Consider the following 25,331-nt stretch of genomic DNA (forward strand, 5'->3'; position numbering starts at 1 on the left):
GAAAGTATGAGATTTCAAAAAAAAAATAGGCCACCAAAAATACCTAAGGACAGCCTAATAATAAATTTCTTTTAGCTTCTTGTTACCTTCCTCGACCAAAGACTTAAAGACAAGAGTCTAGGCAACAGAGGATTCATGATGAGATTTCAAATTAGTGGACCACAGAGGATCACTAAGGATAGCCACAATCTCCTTTTTTCCTTTAGCTTTTAGGGACTAAGACTTAAGCGAAAGGAACAGATGATTCCACATGAGACTCCGAATAAATGGTCTATCATTGATTTCCCCGGAGAGCCAGAATATATATCCATTTCGTCAGCTTTTCTTCAAAAGTGAATCAAACCCATAGAGTTTTGGCAGCAGAGAATTCACCATGAGATTTCAAATAAATGGACCACCAAAAATCCCTAGGGATACTCATAAGATTCTTTTTAGCTTCTTGTTACCCTCTTCTACCAAAGTCTTTAAAATGAGAGTCTAGGCAACTGAAGATTCCTCATGAGGTAAGGATCCCTATAGACAGCCAAAAAGTACTTTCTTCATGAGATTCCATATAAATGGTCCAACTCGGAGAGGAAAAATGATTCAGATTTCCTTTAAAGTTAATCGAACTATACAGTTTGGGCGCCAGGAAATATGTGGAGTAACACTCATAGACTTTAGGACGCTTATTAGAAAACATAATTACTCATGCGATTCCAAATGAATAGGCCTCAAAGGATGCCTGCGAAGAGTAAAATCTTACTTCTTTCCTTTAAATGTTCTCCAGAAGAGAATCAGAACTATAGACTCCAAGGTACGAGCTTAGGAAACTGGGAATAAATTATGAGATTCCAAATAAGACACCCCAAAGGCCCTTTCTTTCTCTAACTCTTAGGCGGATTCAGACCCCAAATTCTGAGATTCTAAATAAAAAGACCATCAAGAATTCGTATTACACTTCCTTAACATTTCTCTAACTCTTTCAAAAATGGTATTAAACTTCCTTTGCAATACTCTAACTCTTCCAAAAAATAGACCATTCCCAAGGAATTTTCTTGTGAAACCCCTAAAAAGGGCAGACGCTCAAAGAGGTTCCAAAAGAATAGGCCTCAAAGGATGAAAGCGAAGAGTAAAACCTTACTTCTCTCTTTCAAATTTTCTCCAGAAGAGAATCAGAACTATAGACTCTAAGGTACGAGTTTAGGATACTGGAAATTAAATATGAGATTCCAATAAGACACCCCAAAGACCCTTTCTATCCCTAGCTCTTAGGCGGACTCAGACCCCAAATTCTGAGATTCCAAATAAAAGGACCATCAAGAATTCGTATTAGACTTCTTTAACAATATTCTAACTCTTTCAAAAATGTACCATCCCCAAGGAATTTTCTTGTGAAAAACCTAACCTTAAAGGCCAGATGCTCAAAATCATTCTTAACACTTCAAATTGCAGTTTTTTCAAAAACATCCTTTCCCAAAAATTCCCTTTTTGTTTTTTTAGAAAGACCTAAGACTTAAGAGACTTAAGACCAAAACAATACTCTAACTCGCCCAAAAATTGGATCATTTCCTAGAAAATTTATCGAGAAAATCCTAAAAAGCCTAGCTGTCCAATATCATTCCTAGCACTTAAAATTTTATATTTCCATAAAAATCTTGTGGAAAAAAACCCATGTTGGTCACCTATGTCAGAACTTTTTCGATTTTTATAATATAGATTTAGACATATAATAATAGTTAGTTCTTAAAGAATATTTTTGTGATTCTAAATAAATAGATCAACATGGATTCGTATTACACTTCTTTAACAATACTCTAAATCCCCCGAAAAAATATATATAGACCATTCCCTAGGGATTTTATCGTGAAAATCCTAAAAAATCTACCTGTCCAACATCATGCTTGGCACTTCAAATTTTATTTTTCCGAAAAAATGTCCTGCCGCCTATTCTTTGACATTTTAAACAAATTCCAATCACCACCCTTTGTCCTTTCTTTTTGAACGTAATACCTTATTGGATTATAAAATCGAAAGTGAACAAAGAAATTGAAAATACATGCGGTCATTTTGTGGTGATGATGTTTGAAATGTGAATCTGGAAATTTAGCTGGTCCACCATAACCATCTTCAGATAGGTTTTAAAATACGAGCATGGGTATCCGAGTTTATCGTCATGAGATACCAAATAAATGGAACATTCCCCAAGAATTTTTTCGAGACAATCCAAAAAATCTACCTGTCCAACATCATGCTTGGCACTTCAAATTTTATTTCCCCAAAAATGTCCTGCCTCCTATTCTTTGACATTTTCAACAAATTCCAATTCCACCACCCTTTTCCATAATCCTTTCTAGCAGCTGAAAAAAAAAATCTACAACTCAATTACACTGCAATATAGGAAATTTCTCAAGCAGAAAATGGCAAAAACAGAGAAAGAGCCGAAACTTTTTCCAACAGCAGCAAAGATCTAATATCAGTTTTTTTTGGGGGAAAATTGCTTGGCACACATATGCATTTATAGATATCTGTGTGTGTGTGTGTGTGCCCGTACAACTCTATAAAATATTGGATAGTATTAAAATTGTTTAAGTGCTATTAAAAGTTTTGCGAATTAGAGAAATGTCTATGTGCTACTATGAAGCCTAAATGGCAATTGAGACAATTTCTGAAGGGGGCAAAAATGGATGATTTGTGATGTTATTTTGAAGTTGAGAAATTATGGAAATTTGTTTTGGGAATTGAAAACTTAGTTTAATTAAGTTTTTCATGTGTAAATTGTTAGGAAAATTTTTTTAAAATATTTTGGGAAAAATTAAAAATAGTAAATTTATGAAGTATTTCAGGACGAAGAAAATTAGAACAAGTGTCATTGAGTTAAAAAAAAATGAAGAAGAAGAATAAAAATTGAATATTTATATCCTATATTTTGCGAAATTATAAATTCCGATATATTATATATTCATATCAGGTTTCTGGTCAAGAGAAATATTTACAGATGTCAAGTTGTAAAGAATCGCCGACCTGTTTCGCAAGTTATGACAGATATAGGTATTGGAAATTGTGAACCTTTGTGCATGAGGTACCAAAAGGGCTTGGGCAGATCTTGTGTTAACAAAAATATTTGGATGTGGGAAATTTGAAGAAAGTTGGATGCTTATATCGCTTTCTTTGAGCGTTTTGTTTTTTAAAAATCTTGAACCATACATGGGGTAGGTACAAGAAAGAATAGTCCGATCTCTACCATCTTTGTAACGGATCTTGTGTTCCTAGAAATATTGGCATTCCCCAAGTCTGAATGGAATCGAATGTTAATTTTGCTTTTTCTGAGTTTCATGGATATTCAAAATTTTGAACCTTTTTGGGGAAGGTACCAGAAGGAGTTCACCGATATATTCCACATTCACACCAGACCTTGGGTTAATTCAAAATATTGTGATGTGTGTAATTTGAAGAGAACCGAATGCTTATTTCGAATTTTATGATCGTTTTGGTTATTCCAAACATTGACCCTTTGTGGAGCAGGTGCCAGAAGAAATGATCCGATCTCTGCCATCTTTATAGGAGATCTTGTTCTTATGGAAATATTAAGATTTGCCAAGTCTGAATGGAATCGGATGTTAATTTTGCATTTTATTAGCCTCGTGGATATTCAATTCAAATTTAATCCTTTGTGGGGGTGGAACTTCATAGAGTGGACCGATATTGTCCATTTTCGCACCTGACGTAGCACTGATACAGATATTAGAATCTGCAAAGTTGGAGCCATCATCATTCTTTCGCTTTTTGTGCAGTAAAATATTTTCTTTGAAAATGTCGTTATTTTTTAGGTGAGGAGAGAGAAGGAGTGGACCGATGTTGCCCGTCTCTGAACTCGATCTAAGTTTGACAATGTACTAAGGTTGGATCAAGTCGGAGAGTTATCATGCTCACCATCCAGACAGGCGGACGGCCGGACATCGCTAGATCGACTCCAAATGTCGTGAAACGGATTTGGTCGAAAGAGACTTAGGGTCAAAAACTGTTATTTCGATGAGGCACATTTTGGCCGTATCAAATGATATATTCCCTCTTTAGCCATAAGGATGAGGGTATACGAATGGGGAAATACATTTGAATTTAAGCTCTGTAATTAAAAAACTGCTAGGCTTAAACTATGTTAAGGATACGTTTCCAAGGGCAAAATTCGACATTCAGAATTTTCAATGGACAAATAATTCTACCTTCGACCTAAAACTACCTAAAAATCGATTTTCATTTTTGACCTGGGTCAACAGAGGCTAAGATCGGGGTTTCAATATTATGGTGGTCATTATTAGAAGAATAAAAACTTAAAACTAGAAAAGGATTGAAACCTGAAATAGGTTTCTTAAGTCAAATTAAAGACAAAATCGGAATGAAAAAAGTTTCAAATTAATTCGCTTATGAAACTTTCCAAATAGGGTCTTCGTCTAGCTACGAAAATAGCATCTAATATGCCCAATTGGTCCCTTACCTACAGTAAATTGCATCGCCTACTAATTGGATGCGTGAGACATGCCTAGATTTGATCTTCGCTGACATAGCCTAAAAATACTTCCAATCTTAAATAACCCTTTTATAAAATCTTTCAACAAGAAATTACTGATCTCCAATCTGCCACTTGAGATTATTTTATCTGATTTCTTTCTTAAAATTTTATTGAGAACAAAAATTAATTTGTTTTTCATATCCCGTCTCCTAGCCATCATAGCCATTAATAATAGCATCTAATATGCCTTATGGGTTCCCTAACCAACAGCGAAACTTGTAGTCTAGTCTGGTTGGGTGCATGGAACTTCCCAATCTCCGCTGGCCTAGACTAGAAAAATATTCCCAATTTTAAATAACCCTTTGATAAAATATTCCACAACAAGTGTCTTATCTCCATTAAATAGTTGAAATTTACATTCAACAGAAGAAGTCAATTGTGAAATAAAAATGTGAGAAGTGCGCCTTTTAAGAACACCATTAAGCGTTTATACGAAAAATTTTCGACTGGTAAAGCTCTTTCTAATCCGAAGAGGCCATATAAAAGTCGACCAAGGCGATCGGCCGAGAATATCGCTGCCGTACGAGCCAGTGTTGAGAGGTCCCCAAGAACATCCCAAAAACGCCGTTCTCAGCAGTTGGGCATGGCTCGGTCCACTTTACAACGGATTATTCGCATTGGTTTGCATTTGTTCCCGTACAAAATTCAATTGACGCAAAGAATGTTGCCTGCGGACAAGCCTTGTCGATTGGAATGGGCCCAAAGGTCCGTCGAATATGGGCAACCCTGTATTATCCCCAATCTGCCACTTGCCATCATTTTATGTAGCAGTCTTGCCTTAATTTATAACGTCGCCAAATCTTTGTAAAAAATTTTATTGAGGACAAAAGTTGATTCGATTTTCATATGGCCGTCTTAAAGTGCACTTTGATAACATATTCCGCAACTAGTTTCTTATCTCCAATCTGCCACTTGGCATTATTTTATGTAGCAGTCTTGCCTTAATTTATACCGTCGCCGATTCTTTGTAAAAAAATTTATTGAGAACAAAAATTGATTCGTTTTTTATATGGCCGTCTCATGGCCCTTGCCAACTGGTCCAGTCTCCTCTGACCTAGACTGAAATAGAAATATTTTAAATCTTAAATTACCTTAACCCTTTGATAATATATTCCAACAACAAGTTTCATGTCTCCAATCTGCTGTTTAGCATTATCACATGTAGCAATCTTGCCTTAATTTGTAACGTCGCTGATTCTTTGTAAAAAATTTATTGAGAACAAAAATTGATTCGTTTTTTCATAAAATGCCTGCCTAGCCGTTGCCAACTGCATCCATCTCCAAAAGAAACAAAACGGCCTTGCATTTAAATTAAATTCCAAAAATGATATTTTATTGGCAAATTATATTGGATGAGCGAGCGTGTTCATAATTTGAATATTCATAAATCGAGATGTAGTCCATTTCAGCGACACACTTAGTATTCCGCACCCAGTCACCGGAATCCTTTCAAACTGGAAAAAAAGAGAAGAAAAGGGCAAACTTAGAAAATATAAAATAAATTTTTCGCCACAGCACCACCCCAATCTAAATATTTTGCTGCGAATAAAGTCAAAGTTAATAAGTTAAGAGAGAGAGAAAAAAAAATACGGAAAAAACGCTGCAGGGCATATGATAACAAATTGTATAAGACTTTATCTCACGCTAAAGGTCAAATACCATAATATGTATTTTTGGACACAGTCAAATGGAGCACAACACCCATATTTCAATGTCACAGAAGCTTCCTTTTCTCCTTGTTTTTTTTTTCTCGCTTTAAGTAAATCTAAATCCCATATTATCCTTAAGGTCACAGGGAGCAAAAAAAATCGCAAATGCCAAGCAAAATGTCAAAAATTAATAAGACTCATAAAGAAATATCACATGTGGCACAATCAATCTGCAAAGTGAGAAGCAGAGAAGAAATACATTTGCAAAGGGAAAAAGGAAGTGATAAGTTTGCAAAAAAAAAACTGGAGACATAAAAAAATGTTTCAGAAGCTCCAAATTAAGACATACAGTTAATGCCATTAATATTCGGTTTTTTATTGATTTTTTTTTGTAAGTCGAAATTTCTATTTAGATTTTAAAAAATCTATTTTTTTATGTAGTGAAATATACATATTTAGAGGTAAAAATTAACTCATAATCTATTTCGTAATATTTACTTTAACATAGAAAATTCGACCAATTCGGAAAATATCAACATATTTGTGCACCATTAATATTCGGGTTTTCCCCTAACTCGCAAATACAACGCTGTAAATCTTCAATGCTGCATGTTTTCTGTAGAAAGTGGGGAATCACGCATTAACATAACACAAAAAAGTTAAACACGTGCATAAACAGCATTCCTTTTATTTTTTGTCTCTTATAAACTACAATGGGTCGTAACGGAAAAAATACTCCGCCAAATTTGAGAAAATTGGAAATTATACATTACAAAAATGGAAAAAAGTATAAAGAAATTGCTGAAATGTTAAATATAAAACAAAATACGATTGGTGATATCGTCAGAAGGTACAAAAATGAGGGTAGAATTGAGTTTAAGAAACAAACTGGCCAGCCCAAAAATCTAACCAAGATGGAAGAACGCAATATTGTCAGGAAAATAAAAGTAAATCCGCGACTTAGTGCTTAGTGAATTAAAAAAATCAATTTCTGAGTTAACTGTACGCCGCATAATAAAAAGAGAAGGGTACAACGGTCGAGTGGCTCAAAAAAAAAAAACCCTTTGTGAATTTGGTCAATAGAAGAAATCGCCTCAATTTTGCGAAGGAACATATTCAGAAGGATGTATCTTGGTGATTTTCCTTGATGAAAGCAAATTTAACATTTTTGGAAGTGATGGGAAGGCTATGGTTTGGCGTAAACCGAATGAGGAACTGAAAGGGAAAAATATCACTCCAACAGTAAAACACGGAGGTGGAAGTGTCATGGTGTGGGGATGCATATCGGCGAAAGGAGTGGGAAACCTTGTTTTCATTGATGCTATAATGAATAAGGAGTCTTATTTAACAATTGTGAAAGACACTTTGAAGCAATCTGCTGAAAAAGTGGGTATTTTGTCTACATTTAAATTATACCAAGACAATGACCCTAAGCATAAAGCCCACGTGGCCCGTGAATGGTTATTATACAATTGCCCAAAAATTATAAATACGCCATCACAATCACCCGACATGAATCCGATTAAAAATTTGTGGGATCATTTGGATCGGCGTGTTCGTGAGAAGCCAGTTTCTTCGAAAAATCATCTTAAAAAGAGGCTTCAAGAAGAATGGAATAAAATCGGAGTTGATTATTTACTAAAATGCATTAAGAATACGCCAAATCGCCCTTCAAAAGTGATTAAAAATAAGGGCTATCTTACAAGATAATAATTTTATGCGTTTTTTTAATAGTTTTCTAGGTTATAACTTAAAACCCGACTACTAATGGCAGATGAATTAATTTAGTTTTTTATTTATGTTTTTTTTTTTTTTTGTATTTTATCTAATAACAATGAATGTGATTTAATTTAATTTTGACCTCTTAATATAAATATATAACATTAACAAAAATATAATTTATAATTTTTTTATAATTTTAAAAGGAAATTTTTACTTTAAAAAAAATAAACAAAAAATAAAGATAAAGATTTCCATATTCAAAAGTCCTTCTTCGTCCCCTAGAAGGAGACCATTTTTAGAAGACATATTCAGACTTATATAATTTTGATAAGAGAATGTTTTAAGTCTCTAATAAGAAAACCTTTCCTTTTTCCCTAGCAAGGTTTAGACAACATATGCTTTAGGGCGGTTGAGGCTCTGAAAAAAAATCTAGCAATAGACAATAAATATTCTAAAATTACATATTTCCCAGTCGATATAAAATACCACACATGAACAATTTGGTGATGTTGTGATAAAGGTTATGACCCACACGCAGAGATATCGATTCGCTCAGTAGATGTACAAGACGACTTGAATGAAATGGCAAGCAGCCCTTCTATGTTCTCCGTTCAATATTAGAATAGATAAGAATACATGTTGAGATAAAAAAAACTGCAACAAAGTCAAACGCCATAATTTTACATTTTTTTTTAAAAGTTCATTGAATGAAAGCAAAAAATGTCGGAAATAGCATCAAATATTAGAATAAGTTTAGATTTGTTCGAATTGGTCACCTTTGGCACGAAATGTGGACTTCAAACGGCCAATGAAACCATCACACGCTGCCCGAATGTTGATCTGCGGTATTTAGCCCCATTTCCGACGAAGTGCTTGCTTGAGGTGATCGACACTTTGGTATTTTTTAGTGGCAACCTTGCTTTCCAAAATACTCCAGACACAATAGTCCAACGGATTGGTATCCGGAAATTTTGGCGGCCATTGTGCGTTGGAAATTAAGCGAGGAACCTCATTTTGTAACCATTCTTGGGTGGCGCGTGCTGAATGCGATGCTGCTGAGTCCTGTTGGAATGTCCAAGGTCTGCGACCAAAATGTTTGCGTGCCCAAGGCTTTAATACACCCTCCAGAATATTTTCGCGATAATATTCGACATTAATTCTGATGCCACGGTCGATTAATACGAGCGGAGAGCGAACATCGGCTGTTATGGCGGCCCACACCATCACCATGGCCGGCGATTGAGTTGATGCGAGGAACCTCATTTTGTAACCATTTTTGGTGGCGCCTGCTGAGAGCGATGGTGCTGAGTCCTGTTGGAATGGCCATGGCTTTAATAATCCCTCTAGAATATTTTCGCGATAATATTCGACATCAATTCTGATGCCACGATCGATTAATACGAGCGGAGAGCGAAGAGCAACCATCGGCTGTTATGGCGGCCCACATCATCACCATGGCCGACGCTTCAGTTCAGGTGGCCAACCGAAGGTGCACATTTTCAGTTTTCAGCTGACCTCTTTGGCAAGTAAACACGATAATTTTGTTTGTTTACAAACTGCTGGACAACGAATGTTTTCTCATCGGAAAAAACCAAATTCGGCAGTTCACCACTTTTGGGCCAAGCGAAGCAACTCTTTAGCTCTTCTGAGCTTATTTTCTTTCTGCTGAGGTGTAACTTCTTGCACTTTTTGGTGTTTCAATGGCTTTACCCCGAGCTCCATTCATTTTTCAATATTTGCCAGACGGCATATTGCGATATGTTCAGCTCACGAGCCATGTTTCGGCCACTGCGATGCGGTGTTCGTTCAAGTCGCTTCTTTACTTTTCGAACCATTTCTGCTGATGTTGCTGTTTTCTTCCGTCCACTTCCTTGGCGTCGGGTTACGCTACCAGTATCACGGTAACGGGCGATGGTACGAGACACAAAAGATTAATTCACATTTAAATGCTGGAGTGCTCCAACGATAGCCAGTTGTGGTTTTCAGGCAAAATTTAAAGAAATCACTCTATCATGCTTGAATTCCATCACGAATAATTTTTTTTTCCGGAAAATTCTCACCAAAATGCTTTTGTTCGCTTGTAAACAATACAACGAACTGTCACTGGAATAATTTTAACAGCTATCGGACGAGTGGCTTAGAAATAAAGGCAGTCTGAAGTTGGTTGCAGTTTCTTCATCTCACCCTGTATGTACAAGACCACTTGAATGAAATGGCAAGCAGCCCTGCAATGTTCTCCATTCAATATTAGAATAGATAAGAATAATTAGGTTAAGTTAGATAAGTATCAGTAGTACTTAAGGAACCTATTTTTAAATAAAAACTAGAATTGAAATTACACCCTAACGAAGCGGACGTGTTTCATTCCTCGACTTCTTGCAACGTTTATAAAACTTCTTTTTGACTTTCATTAGAAGTTCTTTTTCGTCGTTTTTGAGCAGATGCCTTTGGTCTCTTATAGGAATAGGACTTCGGGTCTTGTGTATCTTCCACTATCAATCGTTTAAGGTCCTTCTCCAAACCGAACTTTTTAATCATCTAAAAATAAATCTTTTTTATATCCTCCACCATAGTATGGAGGGTATATTAAGTTTGACATTCCGTTTGGAACACCTCGAAATATACATTTTAGACCCCACAAAGTATATATAGTCTCTTGATCAGCATAAGATTCTATGTCGATTTATGTCCGTCCGTCTATCCGTCTGTGGAAATCACTCTAGCTTCCGAATGAAATGAAGTAGGTTGATAAAAATTTACTCAAATGTGTATTATGTCTGCAGGACTTTTGTTATTGAAATTGGGCCATGTAGGTTCCCGTTTTGGTATAGCCTCCATATAACGGTACCTCCCGATATTCGGTATTTTGATGATTTAAGCGACATTATTCATCGGAATTGTTTCAAATTTGGTATTTGAAGTTCGTTATGGATACTACAGCCTATGACAGAAAATTGTCCGCGCAGGTCCACGCCTCTGTATAGCCGCCATATAGTGGCACCTCCCGATATTCGATATTTTGATGATTTTAGAAGCACTATTCGTCGGAAAAGTTTCAAATTTGGTATTTGAAATTCGTAATGGATACTACTGAATATCGTCGTATAGCCCCCATATAGTGGCACCTCCCGATATTCGATATTTTGATGCTTTTAGCGACATTATTTACCGGAATTGTTTCAAATTTGGTATTTGAAGTTCGTAATGAATACTACAGCCTGAGACAGAAAATTGTCTGTGCAGGTCCACGTCTTCGCCCCCCATATAATGGTATCTACCTATTTCCGGTATTTTAATGATTTTAGTGACATTATTGACCGGAATTGTTTCAAATTTTATTTTTTTGTAAATTACCAAATTCGTTCCAAATGGTAAGGGTATTCAAAGCTCAGCCCGGCCTTTTTGTCCTTCTATAACGATTTATTTTTTGCTACTTTCCTAGAGAAAATATTTGGTCTTTTATTTTGGGGTTTTATAGGAAAAACTTCCCTTAGTTTCCTTCCCTTCCCAAATCACTCAATTCCTAACTTTCTCCCGCTTACAAATCAATTGCTGCAATTTAGAGAGAAGACTCCTACACCTCCTCAAAACTTTTAACAGAAAAAAATCAATTCGGCAAATTTGGCGATGCCAAAGAAAACAAATTAAGAGCTAGTTTGGAAAATATGCACGCTTCATTGAATAAACTTCAAGGATCGCCAACTTAATGCCGTTAATATTGATGATGAAAAGTACCCGCCGCCATGGAGAAAGCAACAAATGGCTGCAGCTTCATGCAGATGCAATATCATCAACGCCACCATCAGCAGACTTTCCTGGAACTCCCTCCAATGGCCAGCCACAAGGCTGGGAAATCTATTCAAATGGCAAACAACAACAGTAGCTTCTAATGGGTATTCATCATGGCATTTGATGGATGAATGACGACTGGGTGGCTGACGGACTGACTGAAACTGATGCAGCAGTGCCCAGCATTGTCAGAACTGTCAGAAAGTGCTGCAGCAAAACTTGAAGTGTTCAAGTGTTGGGCGCCGAACATCCTTGATTGTTGACTTTGCCAGCGAGAGTTTGAAAAGTGGGTGGGCAGGTAGGCGAGAGTTATTTTCTATGCAAACACATTGCACCTTTTTACATTGTAATGGACACCCTCCCACCTTCTCCTACGCCCATCCCACCCCTCCACCAATTGAATTAACATTTAAGTGAATTTGAAAGTTTTTTTTTCCCGTTTCGTCCAACTTACCCGCAGATCGTGATGGCTTAACTTTGGAACTTTTCTTGCGCGCTGCCTCCTGGCTGGTGGATGAGGTTGTTGTTTCCCGTGAATCGATTTGCATGGCATCATCGTTGTCGTTAATTTGAGTTTTGAAAACTTTCTTTAAATTAAATATCTGAAAAGAAAAGAAGAGATGGGGAAGAGCATTAGCAATGTTTAGCGGAATGGTTGGACTGACTGTTTAACAAATAGGTTTGGCTAACTCCCAGGCATTATTCTCATTCGCCTAAAACAAAATCAGTGACAAAGTTTTAATTAAATTAATAAGGTATGACGAACGACGATGAAATGATGAGTGTGGGTGTCTGTCTATGAAATCCCAGCCATTCAAGTGGCTGTAATTTCGCCATGAAGTGCCACAATTTGTGGAGAATGAATTTTTAATGAATGATTGACAAAAACATCGTCACTTTTTTAAATGGCTAAATTTTTGGAAATTAATCTGCAGATAAACTGCGATTTGATTTAAATTAAAAAATTAGCCTGAAAGTATGCTTTAGAAATTCATTAAATAAATCCCCAATGTGGAGAGTGAATTTTTAAAGAATGATTTATTAAAAGATGGATAAATTTTTTTCAATTGCCAAAATTTGAAAATTAATCTGCAGATAAATTGTGATTTGTTTAAATAAAAAAATAGCCTGAAACTAGATTTCAAAAATGCCTAACATTTTTAATAAATAATTGAATAGCAAATATTTGGCAATTAAAATAATTAGCATTTGTGATAAATTGTAGATGTGCCTCTATAAAATCTTTAAAACTCCACGTCTTAGGGCAATAGGATGGCCTCAGAAAAATCTTAAAAAAATCCACTTTTTAGGGCAATAGGATGGCCTCAGAAAAATCTTTAAAAAATCCACGTTTTAGGGCAATAGGATGGCCTCAGAAAAATCTTAAAAAAATCCACATTTTAGGGCTACAAGATGACCTAAAAAATCTTGGAAAACTTCACGTTTTAGGGCAATAGGATGGCCTCAGAAAAATCTTTAAAAAATCCACGTTTTAGGGCAATAGGATGGCCTCAGAAAAATCTTAAAAAAATCCACTTTTTAGGGCAATAGGATGGCCTCAGAAAAATCTTTAAAAAATCCACGTTTTAGGGCAATAGGATGGCCTCAGGAAAATCTGTAATAAATCCACGTTTTAGGGCAATAGGATGGCCTCAGAAAAAATCTTTAAAAAATCCACGTTTTAGGGCAATAGAATGGCCTCAGAAAATTCTTTAAAAAATCCACGTTTTAGGGTTATGGGATGGCCTTAGAGAAATCTCTAAAAAATCCACTTTTAAGGGCAATATGATAGCCTCAGAAAAATCTTTAAAAAATCCACGTCTTAGGTCAATAAGATGGCCTCAGAAAAATCTTTAAAAATTCATGTTTTTAGGCAAAAATCTTTAAAAAATCCACGTTTTAGGGCAATAGGATGGCCTCAGAAAAATCTTTGAAAACTCCACGTTTCAGGGCAATAGGATGGCCTCAGAAAAATCTTTAAAAAATCCACGTTTTAGGGCAATAGGATGGCCTCAGAAAAATCTTTGAAAACTCCACGTTTCAGGGCAATAGGATGGCCTCAGAAAAATCTTTAAAAAATCCACGTTTTAGGGCAATAGGATGGCCTCAGAAAAATCTTTGAAAACTCCACGTTTCAGGGCAATAGGATGGCCTCAGAAAAATCTTTAAAAAATCCACGTTTTAGGGCAATAGGATGGCCTCAGAAAAATCTTTGAAAACTCCACGTTTCAGGGCAATAGGATGGCCTCAGAAAAATCTTTAAAAAATCCACGTTTTATGGCAATAGGATGGCCTCAGGAAAATCTTTAAAAAATCCACGTTTTAGGGCAATAGGATGGCCTCAGAAAAAATCTTTAAAAAAATCCACGTTTTAGGGCAATAGGATGGCCTCAGAAAAATCTTTAAAAAAATCCACGTTTTAGGGCAATGGGATGGCCTCAGAAAAATCTTTAAAAAATCCACGTTTTAGGGCAATAGGATGGTCTCAGAAAAATCTTTAAAAAATCCACGTTTAAGGGCAATAGGATAGCCTCAGAAAAATCTTTAAAAAATCCACGTTTTAGGGCAATAGGATGGCCTCAGAAAAATCTTTGAAAACTCCACGTTTCAGGGCAATAGGATGGCCTCAGAAAAATCTTTAAAAAATCCACGTTTTAGGGCAATAGGATGGCCTCAGAAAAATCTTTGAAAACTCCACGTTTCAGGGCAATAGGATGGCCTCAGAAAAATCTTTAAAAAATCCACGTTTTAGGGCAATAGGATGGCCTCAGAAAAATCTTTGAAAACTCCACGTTTCAGGGCAATAGGATGGCCTCAGAAAAATCTTTAAAAAATCCACGTTTTAGGGCAATAGGATGGCCTCAGAAAAATCTTTGAAAACTCCACGTTTCAGGGCAATAGGATGGCCTCAGAAAAATCTTTAAAAAATCCACGTTTTATGGCAATAGGATGGCCTCAGGAAAATCTTTAAAAAATCCACGTTTTAGGGCAATAGGATGGCCTCAGAAAAAATCTTTAAAAAAATCCACGTTTTAGGGCAATAGGATGGCCTCAGAAAAATCTTTAAAAAAATCCACGTTTTAGGGCAATGGGATGGCCTCAGAAAAATCTTTAAAAAATCCACGTTTTAGGGCAATAGGATGGTCTCAGAAAAATCTTTAAAACATCCACGTTTAAGGGCAATAGGATAGCCTCAGAAAAATCTTTAAAAAATCCACGTTTTAGGGCAATAGGATGGCCTCAGAAAAATCTTTGAAAAATCCACGTTTTATGGCAATAGGATGGCCTCAGAAAAATCTTTAAAAAATCCACGTTTTAGGGCAATAGGATGGCCTCAGAAAAATCTTTAAAAAATCCACGTTTTAGGGCAATAGGATGGCCTCAGAAATCTTTAGAAAATCCACGTTTTAGGGCAATAGGATGGCCTCAGAAAAATCTTTAAAAAATCCACGTTTTAGGGCAATAGGATGGCTTCAGAAAAATCTTTAAAATATCCACGTTTTAGGGCAATAGGATGGCCTCAGGAAAATCTGTAATAAATCCACGTTTTAGGGCAATAGGATGGCCTCAGAAAAAATCTTTAAAAAATCCACGTTTTAGGGCCAAAGGTTGGGCTCAGAAAAATCTTAAAAAAATCCACGTTTTAGGGCAATAGGATGGCCTCAGAAAAATCTTAAAAAAAAAAAAAACATTTTTTGGTCTATAGAGAACCAAAAAAATCTTAAAAAAATACGTTTTATGAGCCTTAGATGTCCTCTAAAAAACACATTTCCTGAGTTTCAGGTGTTTGCAAGTTAGAGGAAGACTTTAAAATCCACATTTAAGGGCTCGATGGAGGCTTTAAAACTGTTTAAAAAATCTATGTTTAAGGTCTGAAAAAAAGATTTAAAAATTCTTCAAAAAAGGCATAGAAGGAGGCTTGAAAAATGCTAAAAACATCAACGTTTTGTGGTCTTAGGGAGGACTGAAATTCTTCAAAACAAAGTCTATGTTATTTTCTCTTTTCTTTAAAAAAATCACTTTCTTAGGATTATAGGGAGCCTCACGATTTCCGAGCTTCCGGGAGGATTAAAAAATCCTTAAAAATTCATGTTTTCTTTCCCTAAAAAATCAACGTTTTATGGCGGTTGGGTAGGTTTATAATTTCCGAAAAATTCTCTAAAAAAACATAAGAGGTCTCCAAAAACTCTTTAAAAATTTTGATTGGGAAATCCACGCCGCAAGGCCTTGAAGGAGTCTATAAAAAATCTTTAAAAAATCCTAGCGGTAGGACCTTCGTGCAGTTCCGAAAAATTCTCTAAAAAATTCATGTAGAACGGCCCGTAAAGGGTATCCTAAAACAACATTTAAGGAGTCTCTAAAAATTATTTTAAAAATCTTCGCTAAATTGCATTTAAGAGGCCTCAAAACATTATTTTAAAGATCCACGCAGAAAAGCCTTTAAGTTTTCCCCAAAAATGTCAAAGACACTTGGAAAAGCTCTTAAGGAGTACCGAACATTTAAAAAAAATGCACGTGACGAGGTAATTAAGAGGTATCCAAAAACTATTTAAGAGTTTTGATGGGAAAATCCACGCCGTAAGGCCTTAAGGAGTCTATAAAAATTATTTAAAAAATCCTAACGGTAGGACCTTCGTAGAGTACCGAAAAATTCTCTAAAAATCCATGTAGTACGGCCCTCAAAGGGTATCCTAAAACTCTTTAAAATTGCCCTTAAAGCGTATCCTAAATCTCCTTAAAAATCCCCCCTTAATAATCTTTAATGGATCTCTGAATTGCATTTTAGATGTGCTTAAAAAGTTCAAGCAGATTAGAGTTTAAGGCGTCTTTAAAAAATCTTTAAAATATCCACTTGGCCTTTAAGGAGTCCCCAAAAATACACGGAAAAGGTATTTAAAAATTCCTCGAGAATTATTTAAAAAATCCATATCGAAAAGCCACTTTAAAAAGCTGAACGGAGGCCTCAAAAATTCTTTAAAAAATCCATGTTAAAAGGCCTGTAGGAAGGTCTCAAAAATTCTTTAAAAAATCCATGATAAAGGGCCGGAAGGAAGGCCTCAAAAACTTTTGGAAATCCAAGCCCAATGACCTGAAGGAAGGCCTCAAAAAATATTTAGAAAATCCAAGCCTAATGACCTGAAGGAAGGTCTCAAAAGTTCTTTAAAAAAATCCACGTTAAAAGACCTGAATGGAGGCCTCAAAAATCCTAGCCTAATGACCTGAAGGAAAGGCTAAACAAATCCTAGACTTATGACTTAAAGGAATACCTCAACAAATTCTTTAAAAAATCCACATAGAAAGGCTATAAACATTAAAAAAAATCCACTTTAAAAGACCTGAAGGGAAGGCCTCAAAAATTATTTAAAAACCAAATTCAATGCCTAAAAATCTCTGAAAATTTAGGAGTAAAAAATTGTAGTCTGCCCCAAAAATTCTTGAATAATTCACGTGGTAAGGCCGTGAGTAGGCTATGAAAATTCATTAAAAATCCACGTGGAAGGTCTCAAAAATTTGGGACACCTCAAAAATTCATTGAGAAATTGTTGTGACAAGGTCTTTAAGGAGACCCCAAAAAATCTTTACAAAATCTTTCAAGGGCCCTCGAAAATAAAACTTAAGAAACTCTTAAAAAATGCATTAAAACATATCCGTACAGTAGTACACAGTACATCAGCACCATTTTTTTGTTTGACCTTACCTTCTGTTCAATTTGTTTTTTATTATCCAGCTTCTTTGATTTCTCGGCATTTGCATGTTTTATCTGTTCGACAATGCAATTGGAAATGGCATCACATGAATCGACCCAATCCTGTAGGGTTTTAGCAATCTTTGTTGTATAACCGGGTGGTATATCACGACCCTGGGCATAATCGATTTCCAGAAAGCGATTATTCTGGAACAGCTTTCCATGAATAATATCTGCAATGAAACGAGAGAAAAAACACACACAGACACATATATGTAGTACTCACTTAAATGCAAAATGAAACAATATGGGATTATTAGTAGAGAGCGAGAGATATAAAGTACATACAGCAAGGTTATCCTTTTCGCAAAAGGATAACAACACACACACACATTTCTCGGTCGACAAATGAATGTGATGCGGCTGATGGGGACGCATGTGTTTGATTGGATGCAAAAAAGCAACAAGAAACAAAACAAAAAAAAAATACCAATTCCCAATGAATTGAATTGTAATGGTAATGGCTAAAGAGAGAGAGAGAGAGAGAGAGGGAGGTGTAAGGTTTTAGAGCTGTTGTTGATGTTGCAAGTATCCTGAATTGAGTAGCCTGCTTTCATATTCTTTGTAATTTTTTTCGATTGTCAGAGCAAGTGGTTTGCTTTCAATTTAACATTTCCAATTGAGCAAAGCATTTAATGGAAGCAAAGGAGTAGTAGAAAATAGTTTTTTAATTCTTACAAGGTTTTTTTGTTCAAAAGAAATGTCAATGACCCTCGTTGGGCGCCATTTGATAATAACAAAATTGTTTGGGCCATCATATCTGCACAAAATCATAAAATCATCAGAACATGTTACAAATTATCCAACCTGGGACTATTTTGCATTCTTAATTTTTTATCCCACGTTGGGCGCCATTTAAAATATTTTTTCCCTTTTTTGGAATATCTGACACCACATCGTAAAAAAAACAGGGAAAACCCCCCATTTATTATTCATTCTAGGGTCATTTTCCTGTTTTAATTTTTTTACCCCACGTTGGGCGCCATTCAAAAAGAAATAATCTTATTAAAAAGAATTTCTGGCATCAAATTTTTATTATTTTTTTTAATTAATGAGTGATTAATAGAATTTTTTCCTGTTTTAATTTTTTTTACCGCACGATGGGCGCCATTCAAAAAAAAAATATTTTTATTAAAGAGAGTTTCTGGCATCATATCTTTTATTTAAAAAAAAAAAAAAACTAAAGAGTGACTAATAGAAATTTTTCTAGGGTCATTTTCCTGTTTTAATTTTTTTACCTCACGTTGGGCGCCATTCAAAATAAATATTTTTTTAAAGAAAATTTCTGGCATCATATTTTTATTTTATTTTTTTTAACTAAAGAATGATTATTAGAATTTTTTTAAGGTTATTTTATTGTTTTAATTCTTTTACCCCACGTTGGGCGCCATTCAAAAAATATTTTTATTAAAGAGTGACTAATAGGAATTTTTCAGGGTCATTTTCTTTTTTTAATTTTTTTACCCCACGTATTTTAGAGAATAGCTTGCACCACATCGTAAAAAAAAAGGAACCCCCCACCCAAAAAAAAATATATATTCTACGGTCAAAGAGAATTTCTGGCATTATATTTTTAATTTAAAAAAAAAAAAACAAAGAGTGATTTATAGAATTTTTTTAAGGTTATTTTATTGTTTTACCCCACGTTGGGCGCCATTTACAAAAATATTTTGATTAAAGAGAATTTCTGGCATCATGTTTTTATTTTTTTTTAACTAAAGATTGATTATTAAAATTTTTTTAATGTTATTCGATTGTTTTAATTTTTTTACCCCACGTTGGGCGCCATTCAAAAAAATGTTTTTTATTAAAGAGAATTTCTGGCATCATATCTTTTATTAAAAAAAAAAAAAACTAAAGAGTGACTAATACAAATTTTTCTAGGGCCATTTTCCTGTTTTAATTTTTTTTCTATCCCACGTTGGGCACCATTTACAAAAATATCTTATTAAAGAGTATTTCTGGCATCATATTTTTTATATAAACAAAAAAACTAAAGAGTGACCAATAAATTTTTTCTAGAATCATTTTCCTGTTTAAATTTTTTCACCTCACGTTGGGCGCCATTCAAAAAGAAAAATTGTTATTAAAAAGAATTTCTGGCATCATATTTTTTATTTATTTATTTTTTTTTTAATTAATGAGTGATTAATAGAATTTTTTCTAGGGTCATTTTTTCCTTTTTTAATTTTTTTAATATTTTTTTAAGAGAATTTCTGGTATCATATTTTTAATTTTTTTTTTTTAAAACCTAAAGTGTGATTAATAGATTTTTTTAAGATAATTTTATTTTTTTAATTGTTTTACCCCACGTTGGGCGCCATTCAAAAAAAAAATATTTTTATTAAAGAGAGTTTCTGGCATCATATCTTTTATTTAAAAAAAAAAACTAAAGAGTGACTACAAGAATTTTTTCTAGGGTCATTTTCCTGTTTTAATTTTTTTACCCCACGTTGGGCGCCATTAAAAAAAATATTTTATTAAGAAGAATTTCCGGCATCATATCTACGAAAAAAAAAAACAATATAAAACCAACCGGTGACTAATATATTTTTTTCTAAGGCTATTTTACTATTTCAAGTTCTTCCCCCACATTGGGCGCCATTTAAAAAAAAAAAATACTTTATTTAAGAGCATTACTGGAATCACATCATCAGAAAAAGAAATAACTAATGAGTGATACATTATACATTTTCTAAGGCAATTTTACAATTTGTATTCTTTACCCCATGTTGGGCGCCATCTTAAAAACATTTTATAAAAGAGAATTCCTGGCATCATATCTTCGGAAAAATAATATAAAATCAGCCAATGATTAATAAAATATTCTCTAAGGCAATTTTACAGTTTTAAATCTTTATCCCACCTTGGGCGCCATTTAAAAATATATTTTATTTATGGAGATTGCATCATCAGAAAAGAACAGTAAAAAAGCTGTAAGTTCGGCCGGGCCGAACTTTGAATACCCTCCACCATTTAGAAAGAATTCTACAATTTTCCTAAAAAAAAAAAATCCGTTAAAAATTCCGTTAAAATCTTAAAAATACCGAATGTAGCTGTTATATTAGGGTCTATACGACGACGTGGACCTGTAAAGGCAAATTTTATCATAAGCCATAACAAAATTCAAATGCGAAACTTTGAGGAGGAGGCTATACGAAGACGTGGACCTACACCCACAATTTTCTGTCATAGGCTGTAGTATCCATTACGAACTTTAAATACCAAATTTCAAACAATTCCGGTGAATAATGTCGCTAAAATCATCAAAATACCGAATATTTGGAGGTGCCGTTATATGGGGGTTATGCGAAGGCGTGGACCTGCACAGAAAATTTTCTGTCAAAGGCTGCAGCATCCATTACGAACTTCAAATGCCAATTTTGAAACAATTTCGGCGAACAATGTCACGAAAATCATCAAAATACCGAATATCGGAGGATACCGTTATATTGTGGTCATACGAAGACGTGGACCTACATGACCATTTTCTGTCTTAAGCCGTAGTATCTATTAGGAACTTCAAGTACCAAATTTGAAACAATTCCGGTAAATAATGTCGCTAGAATCATCAAAATACCCAATATCCGGAGGTACAGTTATATGGGGGCTATACGACGACGTGGACCTGCACAGACAATTTTCTGTCATAGGCTGCAGTATCAATTACGAACTTCAAATACAAAATTTGAAACAATTCCGGTGAATAATGTCGTTAGAATCATCAAAATATCGAATATCGGGAGGTACCGTTATATGGGGGCTATACGAAGCCGTGGACCTGTACAGACAATTTTCTGTCATAGGCTGCAGTATCCATTACGAACTTCAAATAGCAAATTTGAAACAATTCCGGTGAATAATGGCGTTAGAATCATCAAAATACCGAATATCGGGAGGTACCGTTATATGGGAGCTATACGAAGACGTGGTCCTGCACGGACAATTTTCTGTCATGGGCTGCAGTATCAATTACGAACTTCAAGTACCAAATTTGAAACAATTCCCGTGAATAATGTCGCTAAAATCACCAAAATACCGAATATCGGGAGGCACCATTATATGGGGGCTATACGAAGGCGTGGAGTTGTACAGACAATTTTCGGCCATAGGCTGCAGTATCCATTACGAACTTCAAAATCCAAATTTGAAATAATTCCGGTGAATAATGTCGCTAAAATCATCAAAATACCGAACATCGGGAGGTACCATTATATGTAGGCTATACGAAGACGTGGACCTACGCGCACAATTTACTGTCATAGGCTGTAGTGTCTATTACGAAATTCAAATACCAATTTTGAAACAATTCCGGTGAATAATGTCGCTAAAATCACCCAAATACCGAATATCGGGAGGTGCGGTTATATGGAGGCTATACGAAGACCTGGCCCCGCACAGACAATTTTCTGTCATAGACTGTAGCACCTATTAGGAACTTCAAATACCAAATTTGTTACAATTCCGATGAGTAATGTCGCGAAAATAAAAAAAATAAAAGCTAAAGAGTGATTAAAATACATTTTCCAAGGCTATTTTACAGTTTAAATTATTTACCCCACGTTGGGCGCCATTTAAACAAGTATTTTATTAAAGAGTTTCTGTCATCATATTTTCGAAAAAAGTAAACAATATCAAACCAACCAGTGATTAATAGCATTTTTCTCCAAGGTCATTTTACTATTTTAATCTGTTATCCCACATTGGGCGCCATTAGAAAAATATGTAATTTATGATTATTTGGTGTCATTATATCTTCAGAAAAATTAACAAAATCCAATGAGGGATTACTTATATATTCTTCTTTTTATATATTACTGTTTCAAATCTTGTACCTCTGTTTGGGCGCCACTTATTTATGTTTTTTTATTTAAAAAATTTTAAAAGCCCCATTTGAAAGATTTTTTTGATGCTTGCTTTACTTGGAAATATTTTTTAATATTTCTTTTCAAAGAACTCCACACCAACACATTAACAATTTACAAAATTGCGCATATAACTTTCGTCAGAAACGTCCCAGCTTTGTAGAGTATTTCACATAATTTGTCAAAATGTTTGGTTTTTTTATATTTTCCTTTGAAATTATTTTTCCAATTAATTTTTGTGGTCCCTACACTCATTCTAAGTGTTCCAAAATGCTCATTACATTAATCAAAAGAAGAAAACAAACTACATGCAAAAACTGAAGACTTTCACTCACAGCTCATTTTCATGGGAAAAACTCATGGACACAGTGGGGATCAAAAGTGGGTTCAAGGGGAGGAAATTAAAAATTCCGGAATTCAGGCTCAAAAATATTTTAAAAAATAATTATTCTAAGGAGGTCTACAAAATCTCTTTAAAAATCAAGTTGAAAGACATGAAGGGAGGATTTAAAAACTCTTAAAAAAAACACCTTGAAAGACCTGAAGGAAGGCCTCAAAAATCCTTAAAAAAATCCACGCCTAATGATCTGAAGGGAGGCTTTAAAAATTCTTTAAAAAATCCAAGTTGAACAACAGGAGGGAGGCTTTAAAAATTCTTTAAAAAATCCAAGTTGAACAACTGAAGGGAGGCTTTAAAAATTCTTTAAAAAATCCAAGTTGAACAACTGAAGGGAGGCTTTAAAAATTCTTTAAAAAATCCAAGTTGAACAACTGAAGGGAGTCTTTAAAAATTCTTTAAAACATCCACGTTGAAAGACCTGGAGGGAGGCTTTAAAAAATCCACTTTCAAAGACCAGATGGAAGGCCTAAAAAATTTTTAAAAAAATCCACGCCTTATGACCTAAAGGAAGGCCACAAAAATTCTTTAAAAAATCCACGCCTAATGACCTGAAGAAGGGTCTCAAAAATTCTTTAAAAAATCCACGCCTAATGACCTGAAGAAGGGTCTCAAAAATTCTTTAAAAAATCCACGCCTAATGACCTAAAGGAAGGCCTCAAGAAAAACCTTTAAAAAATCCACGGCTAATGACCTAACGGAAGGCCTTAAAAATTCTTTAAAAAATCCACGCCTAATGACCTAAAGGAAGGCCTCAAGAAAAACCTTTAAAAAATCCACGGCTAATGACCTAACGGAAGGCCTTAAAAATTCTTTAAAAAATCCACGCCTAATGACCTAAAGGAAGGCCTCAAAAATTCTTTAAAAAATCCACGCCTAATGACCTAAAGGAAGGCCTCAAAAATTCTTTAAAAAATCCACGCCTAATGACCTAAAGGAAGGCCTCAAAAATTCTTTAAAAAATCCACGCCTAATGACCTAAAGGAAGGCCTCAAAAATTCTTTAAAAAATCCAAGCCTAATGACCTAAAGGAAGGCCTCAAAAATTCTTTAAAAAATCCACGCCTAATGACCTGAAGGAAGGCCTCAAAAATTCTTTAAAAAATCCACGCCTAATGACCTGAAGGAAGGCCTCAAAAATTCTTTAAAAAATCCACGCCTAATGACCTGAAGGAAGGCCTCAAAAATTCTTTAAAAAATCCACGCCTAATGACCTGAAGGAAGGCCTCAAAAATTCTTTAAAAAATCCACGCCTAATGACCTGAAGAAAGGCCTCAAAAATTCTTTAAAAAATCCACGCCTAATGACCTGAAGGAAGGCCTCAAAAATTCTTTAAAAAATCCACGCCTAATGACCTGAAGGAAGGCCTCAAAAATTCTTTAAAAAATCCACGCCTAATGACCTGAAGGAAGGCCTCAAAAATTCTTTAAAAAATCCACGCCTAATGACCTGAAGGAAGGCCTCAAAAATTCTTTAAAAAATCCACGCCTAATGACCTGAAGGAAGGCCTCAAAAATTCTTTAAAAAATCCACGCCTAATGACCTGAAGGAAGGCCTCAAAAATTCTTTAAAAAATCCACGTATATTGACCTGAAGGAAGGCATCAAAAATTCTTTAAAAAATCCTCGTTTGATGGCCTCAAAATTTAAAAAAAGATTCAGGTTGACCTGAAGGAAGGCCTCAAAAATTCTTTACAAAATCCACGCCTAATAACCTGAGGGAAGTCCTCAAAAATTCTTTAAAAAATCCTCGTTTGATGGCCTCAAAATTTAAAAAAAAGGATCAGGTTGACCTGAAGGAAGGCCTCAAAAATTCTTTACAAAATCCACGCCTAATAACCTGAGGGAAGGCCTCATTTTTTTTTTCTAAAATCCACGTTTTCTGGCCTCTAAAAATTCTTTAAAAAATTCACGGAAGGCCTCAAAAAAATTTTTTAAAAACCCACGTTTGATGGCCTCTAAAAATTCTTTAAAAAATCCACGTTTGATGGCCTCTAAAAAATTCTTTAAAAAATCCATTTTTTCTGGTTCAAAAAAAAAAAAAACTTTAAAAAATCCACATTTGATGGCCTCTAAAAAATCTTTAAAATATCCACATTTGATGGCCTCTAAAAATTCTTTAAAAAATCCACGTTTTCTGGCTCAAAAAAAAATCTTTAAAAATATCCACATTTGATGGCCTCTAAAAATTCTTTAAAAAATCCACGTTTTCTGGCTCAAAAAAAATTCTTTAAAAAATCCACGTTTTCTGGCTCAAAAAAAAAAATCTTTAAAAATCCACGTTTTCTGGGACCCTTTAAAAATTCTTTAAAAAATCCAAGTTTTCTGGCTCAAAAAAAAATTCTTTAAAAATCCACGTTTTCTGGTCTTTAGGTATTCTCTAAAAATTCTTTAAAAAATCCACGTTTTCTGGTCTTTAGGTATTCTCTAAAAATTCTTTAAAAAATCCACGTTTTCTGGTATCTATGTGACCTCTAAAAATTCATGTTTTCTTGGCATATGATAACCTCTAAAAATTCTTTAAAAATCCACGTTTTCTGGGCCTATGGTGGCCTTTAAAAATTCTTTAAAAATCCACGTTTGTTGGGCCTATGGTGGCCTCTAAAATTTTCTAAA

At 34.7% G+C, this 25,331-nt stretch overlaps 1 protein-coding gene across 1 annotated transcript; it reads right to left on the minus strand.

Moving 5' to 3' along the window:
* Positions 1 to 5,854: 5,854 nt before the first annotated feature.
* Positions 5,855 to 17,833, minus strand: LOC105261947 (COP9 signalosome complex subunit 7). The gene is made up of 4 exons (XM_059118824.1): positions 17,788 to 17,833; positions 17,408 to 17,676; positions 12,164 to 12,311; positions 5,855 to 6,003 (listed from the first exon to the last, which is right to left on the minus strand). Exons 1-4 carry the CDS (start codon positions 17,831 to 17,833, stop codon positions 5,999 to 6,001), a joined length of 468 nt encoding a protein of 155 aa, XP_058974807.1. The 3' UTR covers positions 5,855 to 5,998.
* Between the last annotated feature and the right edge of the window lie 7,498 nt (positions 17,834 to 25,331).

The sequence above is a fragment of the Musca domestica genome, unplaced genomic scaffold (genome assembly GCF_030504385.1).
Source record: "Musca domestica strain aabys unplaced genomic scaffold, Musca_domestica.polishedcontigs.V.1.1 133, whole genome shotgun sequence".
In the NCBI taxonomy this organism is placed as follows: Eukaryota; Metazoa; Arthropoda; class Insecta; order Diptera; family Muscidae; genus Musca; species Musca domestica.

Coding starts and splice junctions, on each gene's coding strand:
- LOC105261947 (XM_059118824.1), bottom strand. CDS start 17,833: ATGCGTCCCCATCAGCCGCATCACATTCATTTGTCGACCGAGAAAT. Junction 17,677..17,787: donor TCATTTGTCGACCGAGAAAT/GTGTGTGTGTGT, acceptor CATTTAAGTGAG/TACTACATATATGTGTCTGT. Junction 12,312..17,407: donor AAAAACAAATTGAACAGAAG/GTAAGGTCAAAC, acceptor TTTTCTTTTCAG/ATATTTAATTTAAAGAAAGT.